The 20282-nt window shown below is 53.4% G+C and overlaps 1 protein-coding gene across 5 annotated transcripts; it reads right to left on the reverse strand.

Annotated features, from left to right (window-relative positions):
• Positions 1–773: 773 nt before the first annotated feature.
• CNDP2 (carnosine dipeptidase 2) lies at positions 774–19834 on the reverse strand. Of its 5 annotated transcripts, none has more exons than XM_019715406.2 (12): positions 19713–19834; positions 16898–16987; positions 15592–15735; positions 12339–12501; positions 9826–9914; positions 8155–8355; positions 6876–6960; positions 5882–6042; positions 3996–4160; positions 2672–2813; positions 2276–2423; positions 774–1424 (listed from the first exon to the last, which is right to left on the reverse strand). In XM_019715406.2, exons 2-12 carry the CDS (start codon positions 16955–16957, stop codon positions 1355–1357), a joined length of 1428 nt encoding a protein of 475 aa, XP_019570965.2. In that variant the 5' UTR covers positions 16958–16987; positions 19713–19834; the 3' UTR covers positions 774–1354. The 5 variants fall into 5 exon arrangements, with proteins under 5 accessions (XP_019570965.2, XP_074195938.1, XP_019570982.2 ...); XM_074339837.1 differs by lacking the exon at positions 19713–19834 and adding an exon at positions 19504–19630; XM_019715423.2 differs by lacking the exon at positions 19713–19834 and adding an exon at positions 19252–19630.
• Between the last annotated feature and the right edge of the window lie 448 nt (positions 19835–20282).

Here is a 20282-nt window from a genome sequence, read left to right on the forward strand (position 1 = left end):
TGTTTATGTTGGTGGCCAGCCTTCTACTGGGGAGCACCAGTAAAGCCATCAAGGACAAACTTTCGATTTCAGCAATTCCAGGAAAGCCTCCCCTGTGCCCAATACAGCGCCTGGACTTATGCCATTTCCTTAGTATAAAAAGCTTTTATCCTCTAATGAGATGTTCAAGTGCAAAGACTCCAGGGCAGGTAGCTCAAAGGATCGTTCCAGGACTGTACAGTGGTTGATATCAGGTCGGTTTCCTAAGATAAGCCCCCGAGAGGTCTAGAAAAATGGGGGTGGTTGGAAGGAGGTATGACTGCAGAACAAGGCTTCGGGGACTGTAGAGGTGACACGAGGGGCACGGGAGGACCCAGGAGGGAAGGTGTCAGGGAGGTCATGGGGCTAAGAGAATGCCTCCCAGTGGCACCTGTGTGAGTGGAGGTGTGAAGGCCCCTTTTTCCCACCCAAGTTCTGACCGATGAGCTCAGCAAAGTGGACACACTCGACTGTGCGTGGAATCACGCCCTGCTTCCCTGTACTCCTGTTTCCTCCGATCTCTTCACCAGCCCAGCCAATAAACTCTCCACTTTGATTAAACCAGTTTGATCTGAGTTTTGTTGACTGGGCAGCATAAGGAATGGGGGTAGTGGGCAGGGTCACTTCCCTGACATGTGAGTAGGGGCGAGCGGGACTGGGAGCGACCTGCCCTGCCCCCCACGAGCCAACAGGAACCATGGCCTCCATGGGCAGGTGTGCTCCACAGGTAAGTCAGAGGAGCAGCAAGACTTCCAGGGGCTTCACTCGTACTTTTTATTCATCAGCACAGACTGGGACCAAATCACCCTCCCAGTTAGGTTCAGGTTGTGAGGGTGAATAAAGACAGGAGATGTCAGTAATGGATACGGTCTTCAGAAAGGACAGAGCCGCACATGACAGTGAGGGATCAGTAAGGGAGGCCCCTCAAGGCGTCAGATGCCCTGACAGATATTCCAAGTGCGCCTGACCCTGAGTCAAGGGGCAGAGACGGCACCAGAAAGCACCGAGGCCTGTTTAGCCCAACAGGATGCCAACCAGAACTTTCTACAGAAGAAGTCATGCTGTCAGACTTGGGCTGTTTTCTGGAGACCAGGCCGTGCTGACCGCTGGGGACTCAGCTGTCATTCAGAGTCATTCACAAGCCTCGGGTCTAAACAGCCTTAACTGCCAGGTACAGGTAACGCCATTCATGAGACAGGTGGTGCCCCGTGTCCACTCTCGGGACTCTGTGTGGTCTGACAAGAGGGAAAGGAGACAGACAACAGCTTTCCTGAGTGATCAGAGAGGAGAGGGTGGAGGGCAAGATTCCTTCAGCGTCGCTCCAAGGAACACAATCTCAGTTCTTCAGCTGAGAAACTTCATACAGGTATGCAGCCAGCATTTTGGTTCCTTCGATGTAGTTACGCCTAGTGGAAAGGAACAGTCACCGTGTTGGCAGTGTCCCGATGTCCAGGCACACATGAGGCATTCTGGGGGCGCCCTGCCGTCCTGGCTTGCTGGCCCTGAGTTCTGCTTGCCTTTAGATTTAGGCACCTGGTTCTCAGTCCAACTATCCCACCAGGGACTAGTCCTGGCCGTGCTCTAATAGACTATATGGGGTCTCACCCAGCATCTGAACACCCAGCATCTGAACACCCACAGCCTCGCCCTGATCATGGCCCTCCCTTTGTTTGTTTGGATCCGAAGCCTCCACGTCATGTGCGAGGACCCAAGTCCCTGTGGCCGCCCTCCGCCCTCCATGCAGGGTCTCTGCCTCAGTCTTAGGCCCTGACTGGCCCTGGCTTCCTGCCCGCCTCCGCTCTTCCCGAACGGTCTTAGACTCCTCCCTGCACTGCTGCCAACTCTGAAATCACCTTCCGTCTCTGATGGTCACCAGACCCCCTCCCCCCCCACAGTGACTGTACAAGCCAGAAACATATAAAAGTGGCTTATGAAGCCAACAATAACATCATGATTTTTCCAACAGGAAAGTGTGGAGGTCCTTGGAGTTGTAGATGAAGCACAGAGATAAACACAGACCACTACGCAAACCTTGTTCGGAAGAACTGCCACCTCCCCTAGGCCCCCTTCCCTGCCTCCCACCGGAAGTTGTCAGCACCGCAAGGGCAGACGGCAGACAGCACTGGAGGGGGGTGTCTCAGCAGCAGGACGGGCGGTCCTGGGGTGGGGGGCGCCCCGGGCTTTCACAGGATTTCTCACTGGCGCGCAGGAGGAAACTACCCCGGACTTAGCACCGAGGACCCACCCGGAGCCTTACCTGTTGAGCTTTTCATTCTGTGAGTGGGCGCCGTCATCGGCTGACCCTACAGGCAGCAACATGACGTTCTTGCCTGTGGCCTCCTGAAAAGTCAGAGTCACAGGAATACTGCCACCTTCCCTGGTTAAGTCCGGCTCAACACCAAACACTGGGCAGGATGAAATAAAAGAAGTGGTGAGCTTTGGGGCTGCCAGGCTGGGGCTCCACTGCCGATCTCCTACCCTGCACCAGCAGCTGGGGCCAGCAGCTCACCCCAAGGTGGGCAGGGGGCACGGCCCAGCCTGCACACCACCCCTGCTGAGAGCATCGCGACGGAGCCACGTGCCCGGACGATACAGCACAGCCCCAGCAGACGTGCCAAGGGCCCTGCATCCGTACCCAAGGAGGATGTCTGACCTGTTTTCAGAGCTTTTCTCCCAGCCAAGTAATGAGGATGGTTGAAGTCAGATACCCAGGGCTTCCCACCGTGGCCCATGTACACCTTGAACTTGTTGGGGCTGTGCAGTTCAGCAAACTTCTTAGTCAAGTAGCTTGTAACCTGAACCACAAACAAAAGGGACACAATGTATTATGAAGCTTGGCATTTGGTCCAATGCTAGTGATCTACTGTCCAAGAGCCCACAGTGGTCCACGATGAGCATACAGCGAGTCTACGATGGTCTACAATGAGCCCACAGCGAGTCTACGATGGTCTACAATGAGCCCACAGCGAGTCTACGATGGTCTATAATGAGCTTACAATGAGGCTACAATGAGTTTACAATGAGTTTACAGTGCATCAACAGTGGGTCTAGAGGGAGTCTAGAGTGGTCTGCAATGGGTCTATAATAGGTCTATGACCCGCCTACAGTAAGCCTACCACAAATCTAAGTGAGTCCACAGTGGTCTACAGTATATCTGCAATGGGTCTACGGTGAACCCACAATGGGTCTACAATGAGTCTACAGCAATCTATAGTGAGCCTACGAGTCTACAATGGGTCACGTTTTCTGCTGCTAAAGAGTGATCTGTATAATCATGATAACAGAAAGATTTTATCAAGAAAAAAATCTTCAGTTATTTTAAGGTAAAGGTAATCTTTTAATTTTAAGCAATTCACCCTTAAAGCTGACTTTCCCAAAGGATAATATTTAAACCAAATATTTAAAAATGACCCTTGATCTGCTTTCTAAGAACAACTGTATCAAAACCCAAAACATAGCCAGGTGCCAACCCAGGGATACCCCCAAAAAACCACAGTCCTGTGATCTCTCCCAAAAGGGAAGACCTTGACCCCATCTCTCCATGAAACCTTCCCCCGGGGAACTGCTCCCCAAAACCTGGCTGACCTGTGGCTATTGGACTCTGCCCCATCTGGCATCTTCCCCTGCCCCCCTACCTCATCACAGCCCAGAGGCGGCTCCCTTGGACTCTCACCAGGACATATTCGACCTGAAGTCAGCATCTGCCCTGAAGCCTTAGGACGAGGTCAGAGGTCAGGCTTTGACATGCCTCAGCAGCGACAAAGGTCACTTACAAGCGATTTTTATGTGGCCTTTATCTTGATGAGTTTCTGAACTGTGTATTCTAGTCATCATTGTGTTGGCCAGAGCCCTGAAGTGCGGAAGGAGATTTGGGTTTTGTGTCTCCCAGCTGCTCAGAGCCTTAGCTGAAGTCTTTTGTACCCCAAGTCTCCACTGGTGCACAGCAGCCCCGCCCCGTATCCCAGCACCCCACGTGCCTGCTCGCTGACAACCTCGGGAGTCATGTCTGGCACGAGCCTGATGGAGAACTTGCCAATCACTTTCCTCGGAATCACGGTCTTGGCCCCCGACCCAGAGAAGGCACCTTCAATCCCGTGGAGGGAGAGGGACGGGTACCGCCATCTGTGCATCAGGATGTCTGTCTGCAGAAAACGAGAGTGGGTCAGGGAACATGAGGCGGCGGGAATGGGGGTTGGGAGGTCCCTCTTAGTCACAGGCTGGCCTGGAGATCGCACAAGCACAGGGAGGAGGTACAGACCCGCCAGGGGTGGGAGGGGAGCCCGCCCCACAGGCGCTCTGCTAGCTGCCACCCCATGACACCTCAAGGCGGCACTGCACGCTCTGAGTGCCCTCAGGTGTGGCACGTGCGGTCCTCCTGCCACTCTGAACCGCTCGGATTAGCAAACCATAGGAGCCAGGGCTCCTGCCAGCCCTATCGAATCCAGTGGGAAGGTCAAGGTTCCGGAGACATCAGAGCTCCTATGGGGCCAGAGGCACCAGATGGAAGACAGCGGCCCAACTCAGGCCATGTGTGAACCCCTCCCTAGGCCCACAGGGCACAGAAATGGGGTACTTCCTATGTGAGGTGGAAAACCAAGACAGTTCACTGTGTCCTGGGGCCAGTGACCACTGACAAGCACTGTCACCATCTGCCGAGGGGACTGGCACAAAGCAGCCTTCTGTCTCCCAGTCATATAATCGATACCACTGCCTCTCATGACCTGTGCGTCCCGGCAGTGGCACGAAATGGGTCTGGAGAGGACACATACCCCTGAGCTGCCCAGCACGGAGACACCTGCCGGGGCTCCCAGGAGTCCCTGGGACTGAGACACTGCATTAGTGGACTTCTTGTTTGTGAACCAAATAGCTCAGTAATTCCTGGAAGAACACATATGGCCCTAAAGTGACACCTTACATAAAAGCAGACATTAATCTGAAGGCAGCAGGGCAGGCAGAGAGAGAAGGTGGTTCAGAAGCCACCTTTTCCCAGCATCAGTGCCGCACCTACTACCTCTGAGGACCGTCTCCTCTCCGCTCTACCTGTGAAGTTCTTACTCCACGGGGTCCCATCGACTCTCGCATGCATCCTGAGCCTCTCAGGCGACCTCGTCGTCCCCACGACACCAGCTCGAGGCTCTCACCCCTGCAGTAACCTAACGGGTCTCCCACGTGGCTCCCTCAGCTCCCAGCCCACCACACCCCTGCCCATAACCTGCCCACAGGTGAGATCGGAGCAGCTCACACCTCCTCTCAGAGCTGGTCCCGTCGCCGTTCTGGGAGAGCGAGCCAGCTGCTCGGCCGCCCACAGGGGCCCTGCACGGGCGCCCAGCGCTGACCCCGGCCTCTCCCAGTCGGCCCTCCCGACGTCCTGCTCGCGGCTCAGGCCTCCCGACCCTGCAGGCACAGAGCTGGGCCACCTGTGCACGCGGCCTGCACACACCCTGTACATGTGGCCGCCTGTGTCTGAGGGAGAAGACACCAACCCCCCTTCTCCCCTCAGGGAGCCCATCACTGCTGGGCTGGGTGTGAGCTCACAGCCCTCCTACACTGGGCCCTAAACCAACTCACGGAGAAGCCAGGACACCGCTTCCTGGCGGCCGTCAGGGCTCCGTCAGGGACCCTCTGCCCGTCTCCAGCGCAGTGCGGGGAGACCGTCCTCCACGCACACGGGCAGGGGTGGCCGCCACCAGGGCCCCCTGACACCCTGCCGGCTCCTGGGCGCTCAGGGCCGAGCGGCCACCTCCCCGCCTCCCGGCCTCAGCCTGGGCATCCTGCTCGGGGTCTGCGTCGCGCACATGGGGCACCTGAGTCCCGGCCGCCCCTCGGCCCCCCCCGGGTCCCGCACACGAGTCACAGGCCCGACCTTGCAGCCGTGCAGCAGGGCGTCCGTCCCCACGTCCTGGGCGTACTCCTCCAGGTCGAAGTCGATCTTGTCGTACAGCGCCAGCTCCTCCTGCGTCACGGGGGCCACCGCCTGGCTGATGCCGGGCACCAGGATCTTGCCCGTCCTGTCCACCAGGCAGCCTGGGGAGAGCGGGCAGGTGAGCGCGCTCCGCACCAGGCGCCCAGAGCCGGCCGTGCCCCCCAGGAGCTGGGAGCCCGCAGGGCCAGGCCTGCGCAGGCGCCTGCTGAGGACGTTTCCTGGGCACACACGACGCTCGGGACTTGTGCTCGTCACTTAACTGCCCTGACAGCCGCGAGGTGAGCAGCGCCATCTCCCCGTTGTGAGACAGAGACGCTGACACAGGGTTGGCGGGCTGGGCACGGTCAGAGCAGCCCCAGGTTTCCCCGAAGATCCCGACACTGCCCAGCATTGCCCTGTCGACGCACTTCCCACCAGAAACGAGCTTCCCCCAAGCTGCGGAGACTCCAGCCCAGAAGCAACACTGACTTCACATGTGGCGGCCACTGTCCACCCGGGGACACAGGACACCGAACTGTGGGTGAGGCAACATTTACACCCAGCCTCACACGAGGACGCCAGGGACAGTGAGCTGACCATGCCGGAGCTCGTGGTGGCCACTATGACGTACAGCAGACCGAAGCACGTGACACACAACGTGCCCAGAGGAAAGGGCCGTGTGATTCTAGGGGTTGGGCCGGACAGGGCCCCATGGAGCCAGGGGTGCCGAGCTGGGTCCTGGAGGAGACGCAGGGGTTGGTGACATGGGGAAGGGATGATGGAGGAAGACAGAGGCTGAGACGCAGCATCAGTGCCCACTTTAAAAGGAAGGAAGCAGCAGTGACGCGAATGGCTCTAAGGAATGCTGGAATGCCCGACGCTGATGGCAGCCTGGCAACAGGGCCCCCCTCAACCCTCTCCCCATCTCCAAGTACCGTCTGAAAGCCCCGCTTACCCATCAGCGTAATGAGATCCGTCATGGCCTCGTGCACCGAGCCCCCGTACACCCCCGAGTGCAGGTCTTTGTCACTGCATTCCACCTGCACGGAGACAAAGGCCACTTTGTTGGGCTGCTCATGTGTGGGAGCTTACTTTTATCATGTGACAGTAAATTGAACAAAGAACATTCACAAGACCCAACGGACAAGTTTTAAAATCAGACTGCTCCCTCAATGAGCAGAACAAGGTGCTACCTAAATTACAAAACTTTGGAAGCAATAAAAAAAAAAAAAAACACCCTTGGAAATGGTAAGTGCAGGCACATGAGGAAGGCCAACCACAGGGAGAGCAGTACTGAGCACAGGGGAACTAGGAGTGCCAGCCATGAGTAAGTAGGAGTGCGGAGCAGGCCAAAGAGGAATGCTGACCACAGGTGTAAGCGTGCCGTAGGGCAGCTGCTCAAGCACTCAGACCCTTCCCAGTGGTTTCATGGAGACCCTGCACCTGGCTGCTGAAAGGGTGACACCTGCCATGGAAGAGCCAGGGGGCCCGGGGTCGAGGGCTCAGACCTCACCCACCACTGACTAGCTGTGTAAGCTGGGAGAGGCGGGCGCCGCTTCGGGCCTCGGCCCCCTCACCTGGAACACGGTACAGAAAGAGCACTCAGCTCCCAGCTACTGCATCCTGTCGGGTTTTCGTACCGCAGGTTGAAAGGTGCCCTGCACAGAGCGAGCGCTCAGCGGAGTGACTGGGGTCACTGCTCAGCCTATAAACCACCTTCACTGCCAGGAGCAGTGTAATCAGTTCCCCTGTGTGGCAGGTCCCCCCTCCTTCTCTGCAGATGAGACGACCACGGCTCAGCTGACCACACAGCTGAGTGGCAGGTCCATCCTCCTCGGTTCTGGGTCAAGTGCAATGTCCCAGTCCCCTCGGGATCACTCAGTCAAGGCCTAAGAGCTTAAGGGCTGAAATATCGAATATTTAACTTCTGAAAGGAAGTCTTTCTGAACTGCTCTGTGTATGTCTCAGTCTCCTTAAACGGACTAGCATTCCATCTTTCCCCACTGCTCCAAGGCAGTACTGCAGAGGGCCCCGGCCTAGCCTGCACCCGGCTGACACTGCCTGCGGATCGAGCTGGGCCCGGAGGACCCGCCAACTTCGGCCCCAGGAGCTGGGTTGCTGAGGGCTAGCTTTTCCCTCATGCCTCTGGCACCTGCGGGCTCAGGAGGAACGAGCCGACTATAGGTGGGGTGAGGGGAGCACACCCCACAAACGTGCCGAACGCAGCACGGTACCTCGATGAAGAAGTAGCAAATGCCCCTGAGACCATAGGTGATGCAGGGCTTCTTCTTGCCCAGCCAGTAGTTGTCAGAAATGCACACGTAGTCCACATCTTTGAAGAACGTGTCTTTTCGGGCGAAGATCAGATCATCCAGGCCTTCGGAGCCGGACTCCTCCATGCCTTCCAGACAGAATCGGATGTTGACAGGGATTTCCTGTGAAGGGGAAGAACATGGGCAGCCATTCAGCTCTCATGTACCTGTAGTTCTTAGAAACTATAGACAGGAAGTCCCCAAATATTATGAAATCGCTGATTTCAAATAACCGACTTCCTCCTGACTAGCTACTCGGGCGGGCTGTGTATCCCAGGCACTGGGCTATGCCTTCCGTGGAACTCCTCAGTGTGACCACGTTTCCTAGTCGCAGGGATCTCTGCATTCACCTAGCACAAACATGAGTCCCCGGGAAAGCCTGAGCTGCCCTCTACACACAGGCCATGGCACAGAGAAAACTACAGGGGGCTTCATTAGCGGCCCTGTGGCCACCACCAGTGCCCGCACGAATGAGGGAGGGCCTTTTCTAGCTCAGCTGCTGCCCCTGCGCGATGCCCTCCGCTGTCTCATGGAAATCCCTTTCCCTAAAGAGCCATCTGGCTCCTGCTCCGTAGTTTTCCCGGTCTTGCCAAGGCTGTGCGATGAGGCGGGTGGCCCCTTCCAGAGGTGAGAAAATGAAGCTGCACAGGCGCAGATGGCAGGGCCCTCACTTGGACCATCGGAAGAACCCTGCTCAGAACTGCCCCAGATGGCAGTGCTCAGGGGACCGCTTGCCTTGCCTCCTCTGCCCCTCACATGACATCCTTTTCAGGACCTCGGTGGATGGGACAGGTGGAAGTGCAGCTGCCCCGTGGCGCTGCCCCGCACACCCCTCCGAGGGCCCTGGAGGAGGCGGAGCCATCCCAGTCCCTGCGCCCAGCACGCGGTGGCTGCGGGGGCCCAGGCAACCAGAGGTTCTGGGCCGCAGCTCGCCACTGGGCAAAATGGACCCCTGGACCCAAGGGTCCAGGACCCTATTCAGATCGACCACTTCACGCTCTCACAAAAATGTTTGCCTTTAAGTCTGATTTTATCACGATACAAGACAAAAGCAAGATGCGAAACCCCATCTAAACATGATGACAATTAGGTTAAAAACACGTGAAAAGATGGGTAACAAAATATGAAGTCTGAGAATTGAGATTCTAGGCAAGTTTTTTCTCTCTACTTCTTGGTATTTAACAAACTTCAACAAGGAGTGGATACTTCAGTTAAGGAAATAATTTTTTTTTTTTTAAAAAAGAATGTATTTTTAGAGACTGTAAACCGTGCAGAAAAAGGGGTTCATCCACTATCACAGAGCCTGTGGGGGGCCCACCGCCACGCCCACAGGCGGTCACCTGTGGGGGGCCTGGGCTGCTGCTGAACTATCAACAGTGTGACCGTCGAGCCCTGTAAAACAGTCACACCCACAGTGTTTCCTGAAGCTGGAACACAACCACGATCTTAAACCTGACTCATGGAGCTGCCAGCTGGGGAAGCTTGCTGGCTCGTATGCCGGTGACCCTTAATCTTTACAAGCTGTTCCAGGGACCGAGGGCCCAGCCCATGGCACTCAGATGGAACCAGACCAGTTCGGTGTGGGTGACATACTTGATTTGTTTTCTGAAAAGCTTCCAGGGCATTCATCCAGCCGGCCACCGGCCCCTTGTCATCAGTTGCGCCTCTCCCGTACAATTTGCCTAGAACAGCAGCAACGAGCAAATTCATAAAGTGACGGTGATAGAGACAGACAAGCAAGCATATCCTCAGTGAACATCTGGTAACATCTTAGCAAAACCACACACCGCCATCCTAAGAGATTCTCCTGAAATCGGAAGCCCCATTTTCATTCTATCAGAAGCCCCGAGTATCCAACACTCGTGCTAGAATCCCCAGAACAACCCCCGCCACGTGCCCTCCTGCCCCGCTGACGCAGCACTTAGGCAGCGCTCGTGCCCCTGCTGACTCAGAGCCTGGACTTCAGACCCAGCTCCAGAAAACCACTATCAGTTGGCTACTTCGTTACAATCCATTTTCACAACCGCTAGTGGTAATAAGGGAGGAAACCTGGTCAAAGGAGGAAGTACAATCACGCTCACCAAAAGAGGATAAATCTCACCGCACCCCAATTTCGACATCTAGTTTGATATAGAACCTATGTTTGTTATTTATTTCTCTAGGTTATTGCTTTTCAAGCTGACAGCACGATACTGACTGTCCTCGGTGTAGTGAGTCACACAGGTCCCCTCTGCACACTGGCTCTGGGGACCCCTGGGCTGGGCACGGGCCAGCATGCGTGACTGGGGAGAGGCCGGACCACTCTCCTGGCCATCACGTGACGCAGAGCATGGCCGAGGGTGACCAGGGCAGAGCAGGACGGCTGTCGCCTGCTCGGGGCTCAGCCGCTCTGTCGGTCTGCCCTGGGCAGTGCCCTGATGCCCTCATCCCTAAGACTGTTCTCAAACATTCAGCGGTTTTAACACGGCCCACCCCACAGTACAAGGCTTAAAGCCATCATTACCCTGCAAATTCCCTCTTCAAGTAAACCCCACTTCTCACGAAGGCTAAAGAGCTCTTCTAGAGCGCGTCCTAGTCCTGAGCAACGCTGATGACATGCCTAGTGTGCAGGCGGTGCCGGACAGACGTGCCCAGGACAAACGTGATGTGCTCCCTGCTCCCAGGCCTCTCCTTCTAGCTCCATCGATGCCCAGGCCTCTACCGAGAGAGTCTGTCTGTCTGTGCGGTGTGATCGGGGAACGGCTGTGGTGGGTGACTAGTGCTGGCGTCTAAACAGGGGTCCACGGGGCACAGGTGGCGGATGAGCCATGTGGGGGGAACAAGACAGGGAGGTGGGGGAGCCAGTGCCACCAAGCATCCCGGGAGGTGTGAAGAGGAGAGTTGGCATGTGAGGTCCCGTGGGACAGGATGGAAGAGGGGTGCAGGACTAAACAACTTCAGGTGACAGGAGGGCCTACAGTGGGGGGGAGGGCGAGGCAGGGACTGCGGGGGGCCAGGCTGACCTCTGCGTTTCTGGGGCAGGTGGTGGGGGAGAGGATAGTGCCACTCGGAAGCAGGAAGAGGGGACAGGGAGGAAGGGCAGGCTGAGAGCAAAGACACGGAAGTGTCCCCGACAGGGATGACTAGCCGACGCAGAGGCGGCGTCCAGGGCACAGGGCAGCTCAGTTTATAATCAATGAGTCGTCAGTCACTGCGCGGCGATGACGACCACGGTGTGGTCTGCATTTCCTCACAGATGCTGCTTTAAGCAAACAGGTTCGTCCTTCTGCAGTGATGAGCCTATCTGACATTGAGCCAGGAACGGTCTGAACAGAAACTCAGCGTATCCACTTAGAAGGGCTTTAATTCAAGACAGTCTGGACTTAGCCCAAGGGAGCAAGGCTTCTTTACCTGGCCAAAGACGCTGCCCAAAGCGGAAACGTGACAATTCAGGAATGAAGGCAGGGGGAAGCTTTACACCAGAGGGGCAGGAGAAAGGGGCTGCCTGGGGTGAGTCCTCCAATGAAGACTCGAAGTGCCTGAGAGAGGCCGGCCGGGAGGCACTCGGTGACCGTGACTGGGCCAGGGGCCAGGGGCAGGGAAAGACAGAGACTTCCCTAGTGTCCAAAGCAAAGCTCCCAAAATGCACCACGGAAGCAGCTAGAAATGGAGTCAGGTACCACCGTGTTTCCCTGAAAATAAGACCTAACCAGAAAATAAGCCCTAGCATGATTTTTCAGGATGACGTTCTCTGAACATAAGCCCTAATGCGTCTTTTGGAGCAAAAATGAATATAAGACCCAGTCTTATTTTCGGGGAAATATGGTAGCTGACAGGTGTCTGAGGGCTGCATGGCCTCAGTTCAGAACAGGTTTTCTGAGAAAAAGTGTCAGCAGTAGAAGGACGCATAGCTGACCCAAGGCCATAAAGCCCTTGTTTCCATGGGGCCAGAAAGGTTTTCTGATGTTTCTACGACTGGTGCACACGCGTGAAACTTCCAGAATCCAATTTCTACATTTTGTAAAGACAACCTGTTCTGGGAAGATAACAACCAAGAGACTGCCATCGAGTGGCTGGAGTGAAGCGGTACCGGCGCTTCTCCAGAAGCTGCAAGGACGCGTCCTCACCATCTCGCTCCACCAAGGTGAAGGGCTCGCTGTCCCAGCCATCCTCCAGGGCTGCCGGCTGCACATCCAGATGTCCATAAACACACACCGTTTTCTTCTGGGGATCGGAGCCCAGTGTGCCAAGTACAATGGGAGGCAGTGGTATCTCCGAGCCGTCAGGGAGCTAGGAGGCAAGAGGGGGGAAACGAGGACAGCCTTTGCTTAAAAAATCTGGTGTTTACAACATATATTATTATGCTACTGTTCTCATTTACCTTATCTGTTCTCATCAATCACCCTCTATTGTAGAGTTTAAGATCAGTGTTCAACTGAGCCATTAATGAACAAGAATTTACTTTCCCGTAAGTCAGAGCACAGACTGAACCACGTTTACCAACTGCAGGCAATTCAGTAAATTTTTAGAGGCTGATTTTTTTTTAAACTTTATATAACAAAATGTATTATGAAGGCTGAGTTTGGGACACAACTTAGTTCAGTATTTTCTAAAATAATGGATAAAAACGACTACAATCTTAAAAGCAGAAGGCATGCTTCTGAAATTCGGTATGTAGATTACCAATGCACAAGAAGGGCCACAGGCCAGGACGCGGCGACGCTGTCACACTGAGCCACAGTGAATTAGCAGTGAGAGTTGGCCCTCCTCTGACCTTTCTCCCAAAGGCCTTATCAGTCTCCCGCCCAGTACTAACCACACTATCGTGTTGATGCAAATATACGTGAATAAACAGCACAGCTGATCAGGAAGTCAAACTAATGATTCACAATTGAGAGGTAAATAAGCAGCTACTATGACAACGGACAAGCTCATCAGGACAAGGCTGGTGAAGGGCTAAGTGACTGTCCCCAAACAGAGGGGGCTCAGCACCTCTAATGTATACCTACACCTGGGGCCGCATGGGCTGCCGGAATACTGCAGGACTCAGGCTTTGTCTCCCCAGTAAACACGACTCATGAGTACTCAGTGTAAGAGACTTGGTAAACCCACAGGACCCAGGCACAGTCATACAGGGACAGCCTGTACCCATAGGCAAAGAATCGTTCCTTAAACTCACTGCCCTGGTTATGAATAACACGTGGCACTACAGTCACATTGGTCCTCCCTAGGCTCACCTCAGGAGGAAAATGATTTCCAAAGGACAATGGATTTCCTCTAAATAAATTCCTACACAATAGAGCTCCTCTGGAATACTTCGCATTTTTCTAAGAAGCTGTCTGGACCCACAGGTGAATCTGGACTGAAACGCATACAGCACGTTGGAACTCTCTCTCTGGGTGTCCCTAACTATCGAAACGCCACAGGATAAAGTACCTGACGGCAGAGTCAGGTTCCCAGGGCCAGGCGCCACCCTCCGCCAGAGTACCGGTCTGGGCAACCTCGGACAAGGATTCCACATCTCCCCCTCCGCCCCACTCCACTGCCACAGCCTCCAGCCTAATCCAGCGCCCCATCCTCGACCCACTGCCCCAGCACCCAGTAGGTCCAGTGGGACCTACTCTGTCCTGGACATTGTTGACTTCTTCCTTTCCGTCACTGCCTGGCTCAGGAGCCATGACTATCCCATTTCCTGAGCTCCTTTGTCTGGGGGACAAGCCCTCGGTGACCAGGTCTCCCACATCCTGGCCAGGCACCCTTTCTGTGCTACCACCTGGGCAGTGGCTAGGCAGCAGCGACAGGTCCGATGTGACCTCTCCTGCACCGGCCTTGGCTGTGAGGCCCAACACCCAACAGCCTCAAACCAGCCTTTGCCACAGTCAGTGCCTGCCCCCTGGCCCTCCCCTCCCAGGGACCCGTGCTCCGAGCTCTGCCACGAGGGCCTGGAATTGCCAGTGTCATCTTTCCTCCATAAGCCTGGTTACCCCAGCTTTGGTGTGTACATGTGGTGACATCCTATCCACCTCACAGCTGCCCCCCGTTGTCAGCGCTTCCTGAGAACTGGAGCACTGCTGCCAAGTGAAGTGGTGAGCGATCAAATGTGCTGCGAGCTCACACTGCAAGCATCTCTGCAGAACTTCTCTAACGGTGATGAAATCTAACGATTCCTTGATAAAAACAGGTGTTATGTCGTTCAAAATCATGTGGTAATTATTGTAATCCTTGATGGAAGGTCTTTTCTTAAGAACTGCACTGTAATGTCAGTGCTAAATAGACGAAATCATCTCCTGTCATAAAACAACTCAAAATTTATTTGCCACCCCAATTTTTAAAAATATATTAGGAAAAAAAAGGAGGGGGAACAGGTCAAGTATGCTCCTAAAATAATACGAAGAAGCTTGGTTGATTTTCTCACGGGTGGGGTCAAGTGCCATAAGCTATCTTAGGTAACCTGAAGTCAATTAAATCTGTAGTCAGAAGAAAGTGCAAACCAATAATACCGGACTGGGAATCGGGAGGCCCAGGTTTGCCATGAATGGATGTGGGCCCCAGGGAGGCACAGCCCACCTGAGCCTCTGGGCGTTTCCATTCCTGAGAAGAGTGGACTGGGCTGAATGGCCACAGGTAAAACCCCAGGACTATGACCTCACCTGACACTTACATCATCAGGCAAGAGAACGAGATAAACCAAACCTCACCATACCCTGCAATATAAAAGAATGTTTCAACTTAGACAATCTATGGCCTGAACCATGTAATTCACACAGGACTGAAATCATCTGAAACTGAGTGAGTCACTTTGGCGTGAAGTGAGATTGTTCATTCAAGTTAGGAAGAAAACAAACCAATTAATTGCATCTGTCAGAATCCTGCACAAATATATAATTGAGCCCCCAGCCCCACAAACAAAGTAGCTCTTTCCGGAGCCAAGTCATGAAAAAGTGCTGTTCCTACCAAGTAGGGTGCTGGGGGACAGAGTGCAGGGACAGTGGGAGTCTTCATCATGTTACACCTACACGGACAGAGCAGAACTGCCTAGTTTGAAACGAGGCTGATCTGGGGCGGGGGTGGAGGGGTGGATCTCAGCTGTTTCCTAGGAATGATCCTTACGTTAATGTATTCAGAAGTAATAACTAATGGTCATTACGTTAACAGTTCTCCTTCCAGGAGAAAAACGCTGAGTCTGACAAAACCTTTGCCCCAGTCCAACTGAAGAAATCTCCAAGATTAGTATCTAAATTCGGCCTTTTGTGTTTGTTTTAAAGACAAGCACGTTATCTGAAGCAAAAGGTGGTCTGAGAGCTTGCTGAGACCTATCAGTTCCCCAGGTGAGATGTGTTCAGCTGAGTTTCTGCCACTCACAGGACGTCAAGCACATACCTTCTGCATTCCAATATCAACCAGTTCCACAGAGCCACCCAGCTGCTTGATGTCTGCAGCGGCCACTTCCATCATCCTTCGGATCTCCCCTCTCTTCTCGGGCCATGCAGAGACGCTCTGGATGGCCACCCACTCCGCAAGTTTCTATTTGTAGACAATAAGCAAAGAGGAATTCTCAAAAGGTGCTCCTTAAGGAAGAAGATATTCATCATTTTGCTGTGTTTCAGGCACCCCAAATTGACGTGTGACCTGTGCCTACTCTATTTTGGAGATGCTGGTTAGATGTAGAAGAAGAGATCCATCACACGTGCATTTTGCTTAACATTTTAAAAAACTGTTTTTACTGACCCTGTACCAAGAACTACTAGACCATAACAGAAAAATGTCAGAATGTGTATTTTTAACCATTAAGCATGAGGTGAGTGTAAAATGCACAAAGTTCCATAAATACGTTTATATATGAATCTCTAACAAAATTATACCCGAGGGATTCAGGAAAGAACCAACATTTTCACAGTCCACGTTAGCTTAGTTACCATCCTGCTTGTGGCCAAATTCTCTAAAGTATAATTTTTAGAATGAGAACTCTGGTGATGATTTCATCTGAAATGTGTCTACCAAGAAAAACTTTAAAGCATGATTCTTCACGTTAATCGCAAGAAACAGATTAATGCATATGGCATTACCAAATCATTAAAACATGCGAAATGCAAAATAGGTCTTTAATACATGTCTACTACAAGAAATTATAGATGGAGATTAAACTAAAATCTCGGATTACCTGTTATTTCTAGAAACATATATTAAGATTTTCTGTCAAAAGCCAAAAGTATAACTTCTATGCTGTATGTATGTATGTATGTATGTATGTATATGTGTGTGTGTATATAGATATATAGATATCTATCTATATATCTATATGTATACACACATACATACATATTTTTAATTGTCTTTTTTGCTGTTGTGAGAACACTTAAGAACTACTCACTTTGCAAATTTCAGGTATACGAAACAAATTGTTGACTATAATCACCGTGCTGTACATTAGATCACTAGAACTTTCTCACCTCATAACTGAAAGTTTGTACCCTTTCAACATTTCTCACCTCCCCAGCAACCACCACTCTACTCTCTGCTTCTTTGAGTTCAACTTTTGTAGTTTCCAATTTGCACATGTAAGTGAGATCATACAGCATTTGTCTATTTTCAATACTTGATTTAAACAACATAATTTGTATTAGTTTCTCTGAGCCTCATCAGATTAAACTGAATATTAAGTTTATTAGAATAAATATTCCCTTACCTTAACGAAGCGATCCTGGTTTTCATTAATATACTGAAACAGGGTAGTGAGGACTGACATCTTTCAACCAGACTGCAGACCTTGGAGATTCTTAGAAGGAAGAACAACCTGTTAGTGCTGCCTCTGAATAGGGCTGGACTGAGCCATGGGCTGGAAGGCGCTGGTTCAGTTTCACAACCTCCACCCCACCCTTCCGGCCAGCACTGCAAGCCAGCTGTCACAAGGACTCCAGGAAGTGACCGCAGTGGCAGAAACGAAAGCTTTGCGATGGAGTGAAGAGGCTCAGTTAAGAATGATCTCCCATTCTTTTTCAGAAGGAAAATGTACCTCAAAGTGTGTCAAAATGGCAGATAACTGAAGAAAGGGGCTGAGTTGGAGACAATCTGATGGAAATTAAAAGTAGGTACTTCCCAGTCACACTGATTTATAAGCACTTAATATTCTGTTTTAAATTTTACTCTCTTAAAGAACACAGAGAACTTTCCACTTCCTATGACCACAGAGGAAATAATCACTCCAAGGATCCCAGCAAAAATGTCACAGCCTGTCTCTTACAGCCGCAAAGCCACAACACAGCAAAAAAGCCCAAGGAGAGGCAGACTCCCTTTGAAAAAGCTGACAATCTGAGTCCAGAACCTGCCAAAGGCAACATGCAAACCTCCACAAAGGCCTGATTAAGACAGCAGCTTCCCTCCCAAATGCATTTTCAAACATCCAGTCTCTCAGGTGTGACCCAGCACATTCCGCAAACACAGGGGACAAGAAATCACTTCACTGATCGCCTTTAAAATTTGGAATGCATGTGAAACAAAAATGATTCTGGCATTGGGACTTTCAAAACTGGTCCTGTCCCCTTCAACTGACAATTCGGATGCCATCAAGTGGCAACACCCCAAACTGGAGCCGTGGTTGGAAAGAGCTCAGCCACGGCGCGGTGAGCTGCAGAGTCACGAGACCCTACCCCATCCAGGCAGTTCTGATGCCTGTGTGTGGACACACTGCAGTTACAGCGCAGTTTTTTCTTGGTATACGATTTCAAAGTAATTTCTAAACAGAGGACTGACTGTGTCCTCTGGGACATGAAATGTGGCAGCTGCTCAGCAGACCGAAGCTACCTGAGCTGTGCAACGAGAGTTCAGCGAGGACAGGAGACCAAACTACTTATTCTCGGTGCCTCCTTCGTCCTCTTCAAACACTAGCAATGAAGCATGAAATACGTACAACCCTCCTGCCAACTCAGACTGTTTCAGCTGAGGCTCTCCTCGGGAAGAGCCCAGTAAGAGTTACGAATGCTGTAAAGGAACGTCATGGGTGTTCCTTAGTCAAATTTCATCCACCTATCACCAAAAATGTAAACAGGGAAGCTATCTATGTTCATTAGCCAATATGCTATACGGGGCACTTTTATTTGGGTTCCTGGTCGTTAAGTACCCCAAATCCCAAGCTCACTGTGGTTTGTTCTCCTCATTAATATTATGTTCTTTGCAACCAAATGAACCAATGGCCTTCCAGTAGTCACTCAAAGATGGAACGACTTAAGTTGCACCTTTCACCAAAGGAGACTCAACAGACCAGACTGCAAAGCTCTGCTTCCCAACTCCCTGGAAAAAAAGCAACATCTCTGAACTACCAATCCAGTCACAGCAAGCTAGGCCAGGCCCATTTTCTCCCTTCACCCACAGTTGTGCCTTACCCTGGTGTTGCCCCCAGACACCATTAAATGGGACCACTTTTATACGCCCTGCTGAACCCAACTGGTTAAGGTAAAAGCCTGTGTTGGAGTGAACAAGAGCAAATATCCTTTCAAAATAAGTGCCATCTTCAGTCCCCTCTTGAAATCTAAAGTTCCTGGGGAGTGACAAAATTTAGGTAGTGAAACCAGTGAGCGGGGAAGGTACTGGTAACACCTGGAACCATCATCTAGCAATACCTACAAGTGATTCTCTTGGTTGTGAGTTTCCCAAGCTTGTGCCTCGTTAACTCAAGGCATATGTTAAATAAATACCGGAATCATGGCTTCAGTTCTCTGTAAAAACCACTAACACAGGGTCAGGAACCTCCAACTTGCCCAATCTACAGCTTTATGGCAAACATGCAATTCCACGTTATCCTTCGCTGCTCCTCCCTGCAAACACCAGGGACACAAAGGCAGGAATGAAAGGTCCCTGCACAGGTTCAGGTCCGCACCTGAACACTCAGCACTAGGACGGCTCTCTCCGGGGTCCTAGCGTAGCAGTGGGGGGGGGGGGGGCAAACTGGCGGTGCGGTCAGCGAGGCCCAGGGTCTTAAGGGCGTTAGTGCCGGAGGGCCCGGAACCAGGATCTTTCCTTTTTACAGATGAGAAAACGGCTGACCTGCCTCAGACCGGCAGGTGCAACCTCCCAGCCTTGAAGGCCAGAGGGCCCTGGAGACCCAGACTCCCGGGCTCTGAAGCTGGGTGGGCCGCCCAGGAATACCGAGCCGAGCCTCCGAAGGCTCTGTGGGCGAGAGAAGGCCTCGCCGGGGGGCGGCTGCGACTGGCCGGCGCCCTCCGCGCCCTTCCCCGCCGCCCGCACAGTCCCGGCTTCCCGTGCCGGCCCCACTTGAACGAGACACCGCCTTTTCACGTCACTGCGGGCTACGCGGCCCAGGTGGTGGGCACCGCCCTCGGCAGCCGAGCTCCGGGCGCGAGTCCCGTGGGGCCTCCGACCCCGGCCCGCCGCACACGCCCGGCCTCCATTGCCCCCATCTGGCAGCGGCCTGGAGCCCGACGCTCCCGGCCTCCGCCCCCCCCTCGGAGCCTCCCCGCCAGGCCAGGTCAGGAAAGGCCACTTACCCGCACGCGGCCTCAGCGCCGGTTCCGCATCACGTGTCAGTCACGCCCCCGGCGCGGGCCCCGCCCACCACCCCGGCCTCGTCCAGACGGCTGCCCTCACCCCGCCCCTCGCCGCCGTCCCACCCACCAATCCCGGGGCTCAGCCGGAGGGCTTGCGTCCCTGCCCCTCCCACCAATCCCCAGCTTCTTCCGGAAGACTGGTGTCGCTCCGCCCCAGCCTCCGACCCGTCCACCAATCCCCGACGCCCGCCCCGCCATCGCTCCGCCCCCCCGAGCGTGGGGATCGCGGAACGTGACCCGGGGTGAACCCTGTGAGGCTGGGGGCCTTGGAGCGCGGTCCGGGACAGTGCCCTCCGTCGGTGTCTCCCGCTCCCTCTGACGTGGTGCCTTTGCCCTGGTGCCTCAACGTTGGGGTCCGACTTGTGGACTTTAGTGAGGTTCTGAGGTCTGAAATGGGGGAGTCCGTACCCTACCCTCTGAACCTTCCCGCTTAGGAGGGTCCCACGACCTCTGCCAAGAGTCCCCATCCTAGCGGGATCCTGAGTGGTGCACATTTTGTTGGTCACACAT

The sequence above is a fragment of the Rhinolophus sinicus genome, linkage group LG09, assembly GCF_036562045.2.
Source record: "Rhinolophus sinicus isolate RSC01 linkage group LG09, ASM3656204v1, whole genome shotgun sequence".
Taxonomy (NCBI): Eukaryota; Metazoa; Chordata; class Mammalia; order Chiroptera; family Rhinolophidae; genus Rhinolophus; species Rhinolophus sinicus.

What these genes read in the sequence shown, in the direction of transcription:
- CNDP2 (XM_019715406.2), bottom strand. Translation starts at nt 16,957, where the DNA reads ATGTCAGTCCTCACTACCCTGTTTCAGTATATTAATGAAAACCAGGAT. An exon ending in CTTTTCAGAAAACAAATCAA is followed by an intron (nt 8,356 to 9,825) that starts GTATGTCACCCA and finishes TCCCCTTCACAG; the next exon opens with GAAATCCCTGTCAACATCCG. An exon ending in GAGAAAAGCTCTGAAAACAG is followed by an intron (nt 2,424 to 2,671) that starts GTCAGACATCCT and finishes CATCCTGCCCAG; the next exon opens with TGTTTGGTGTTGAGCCGGAC.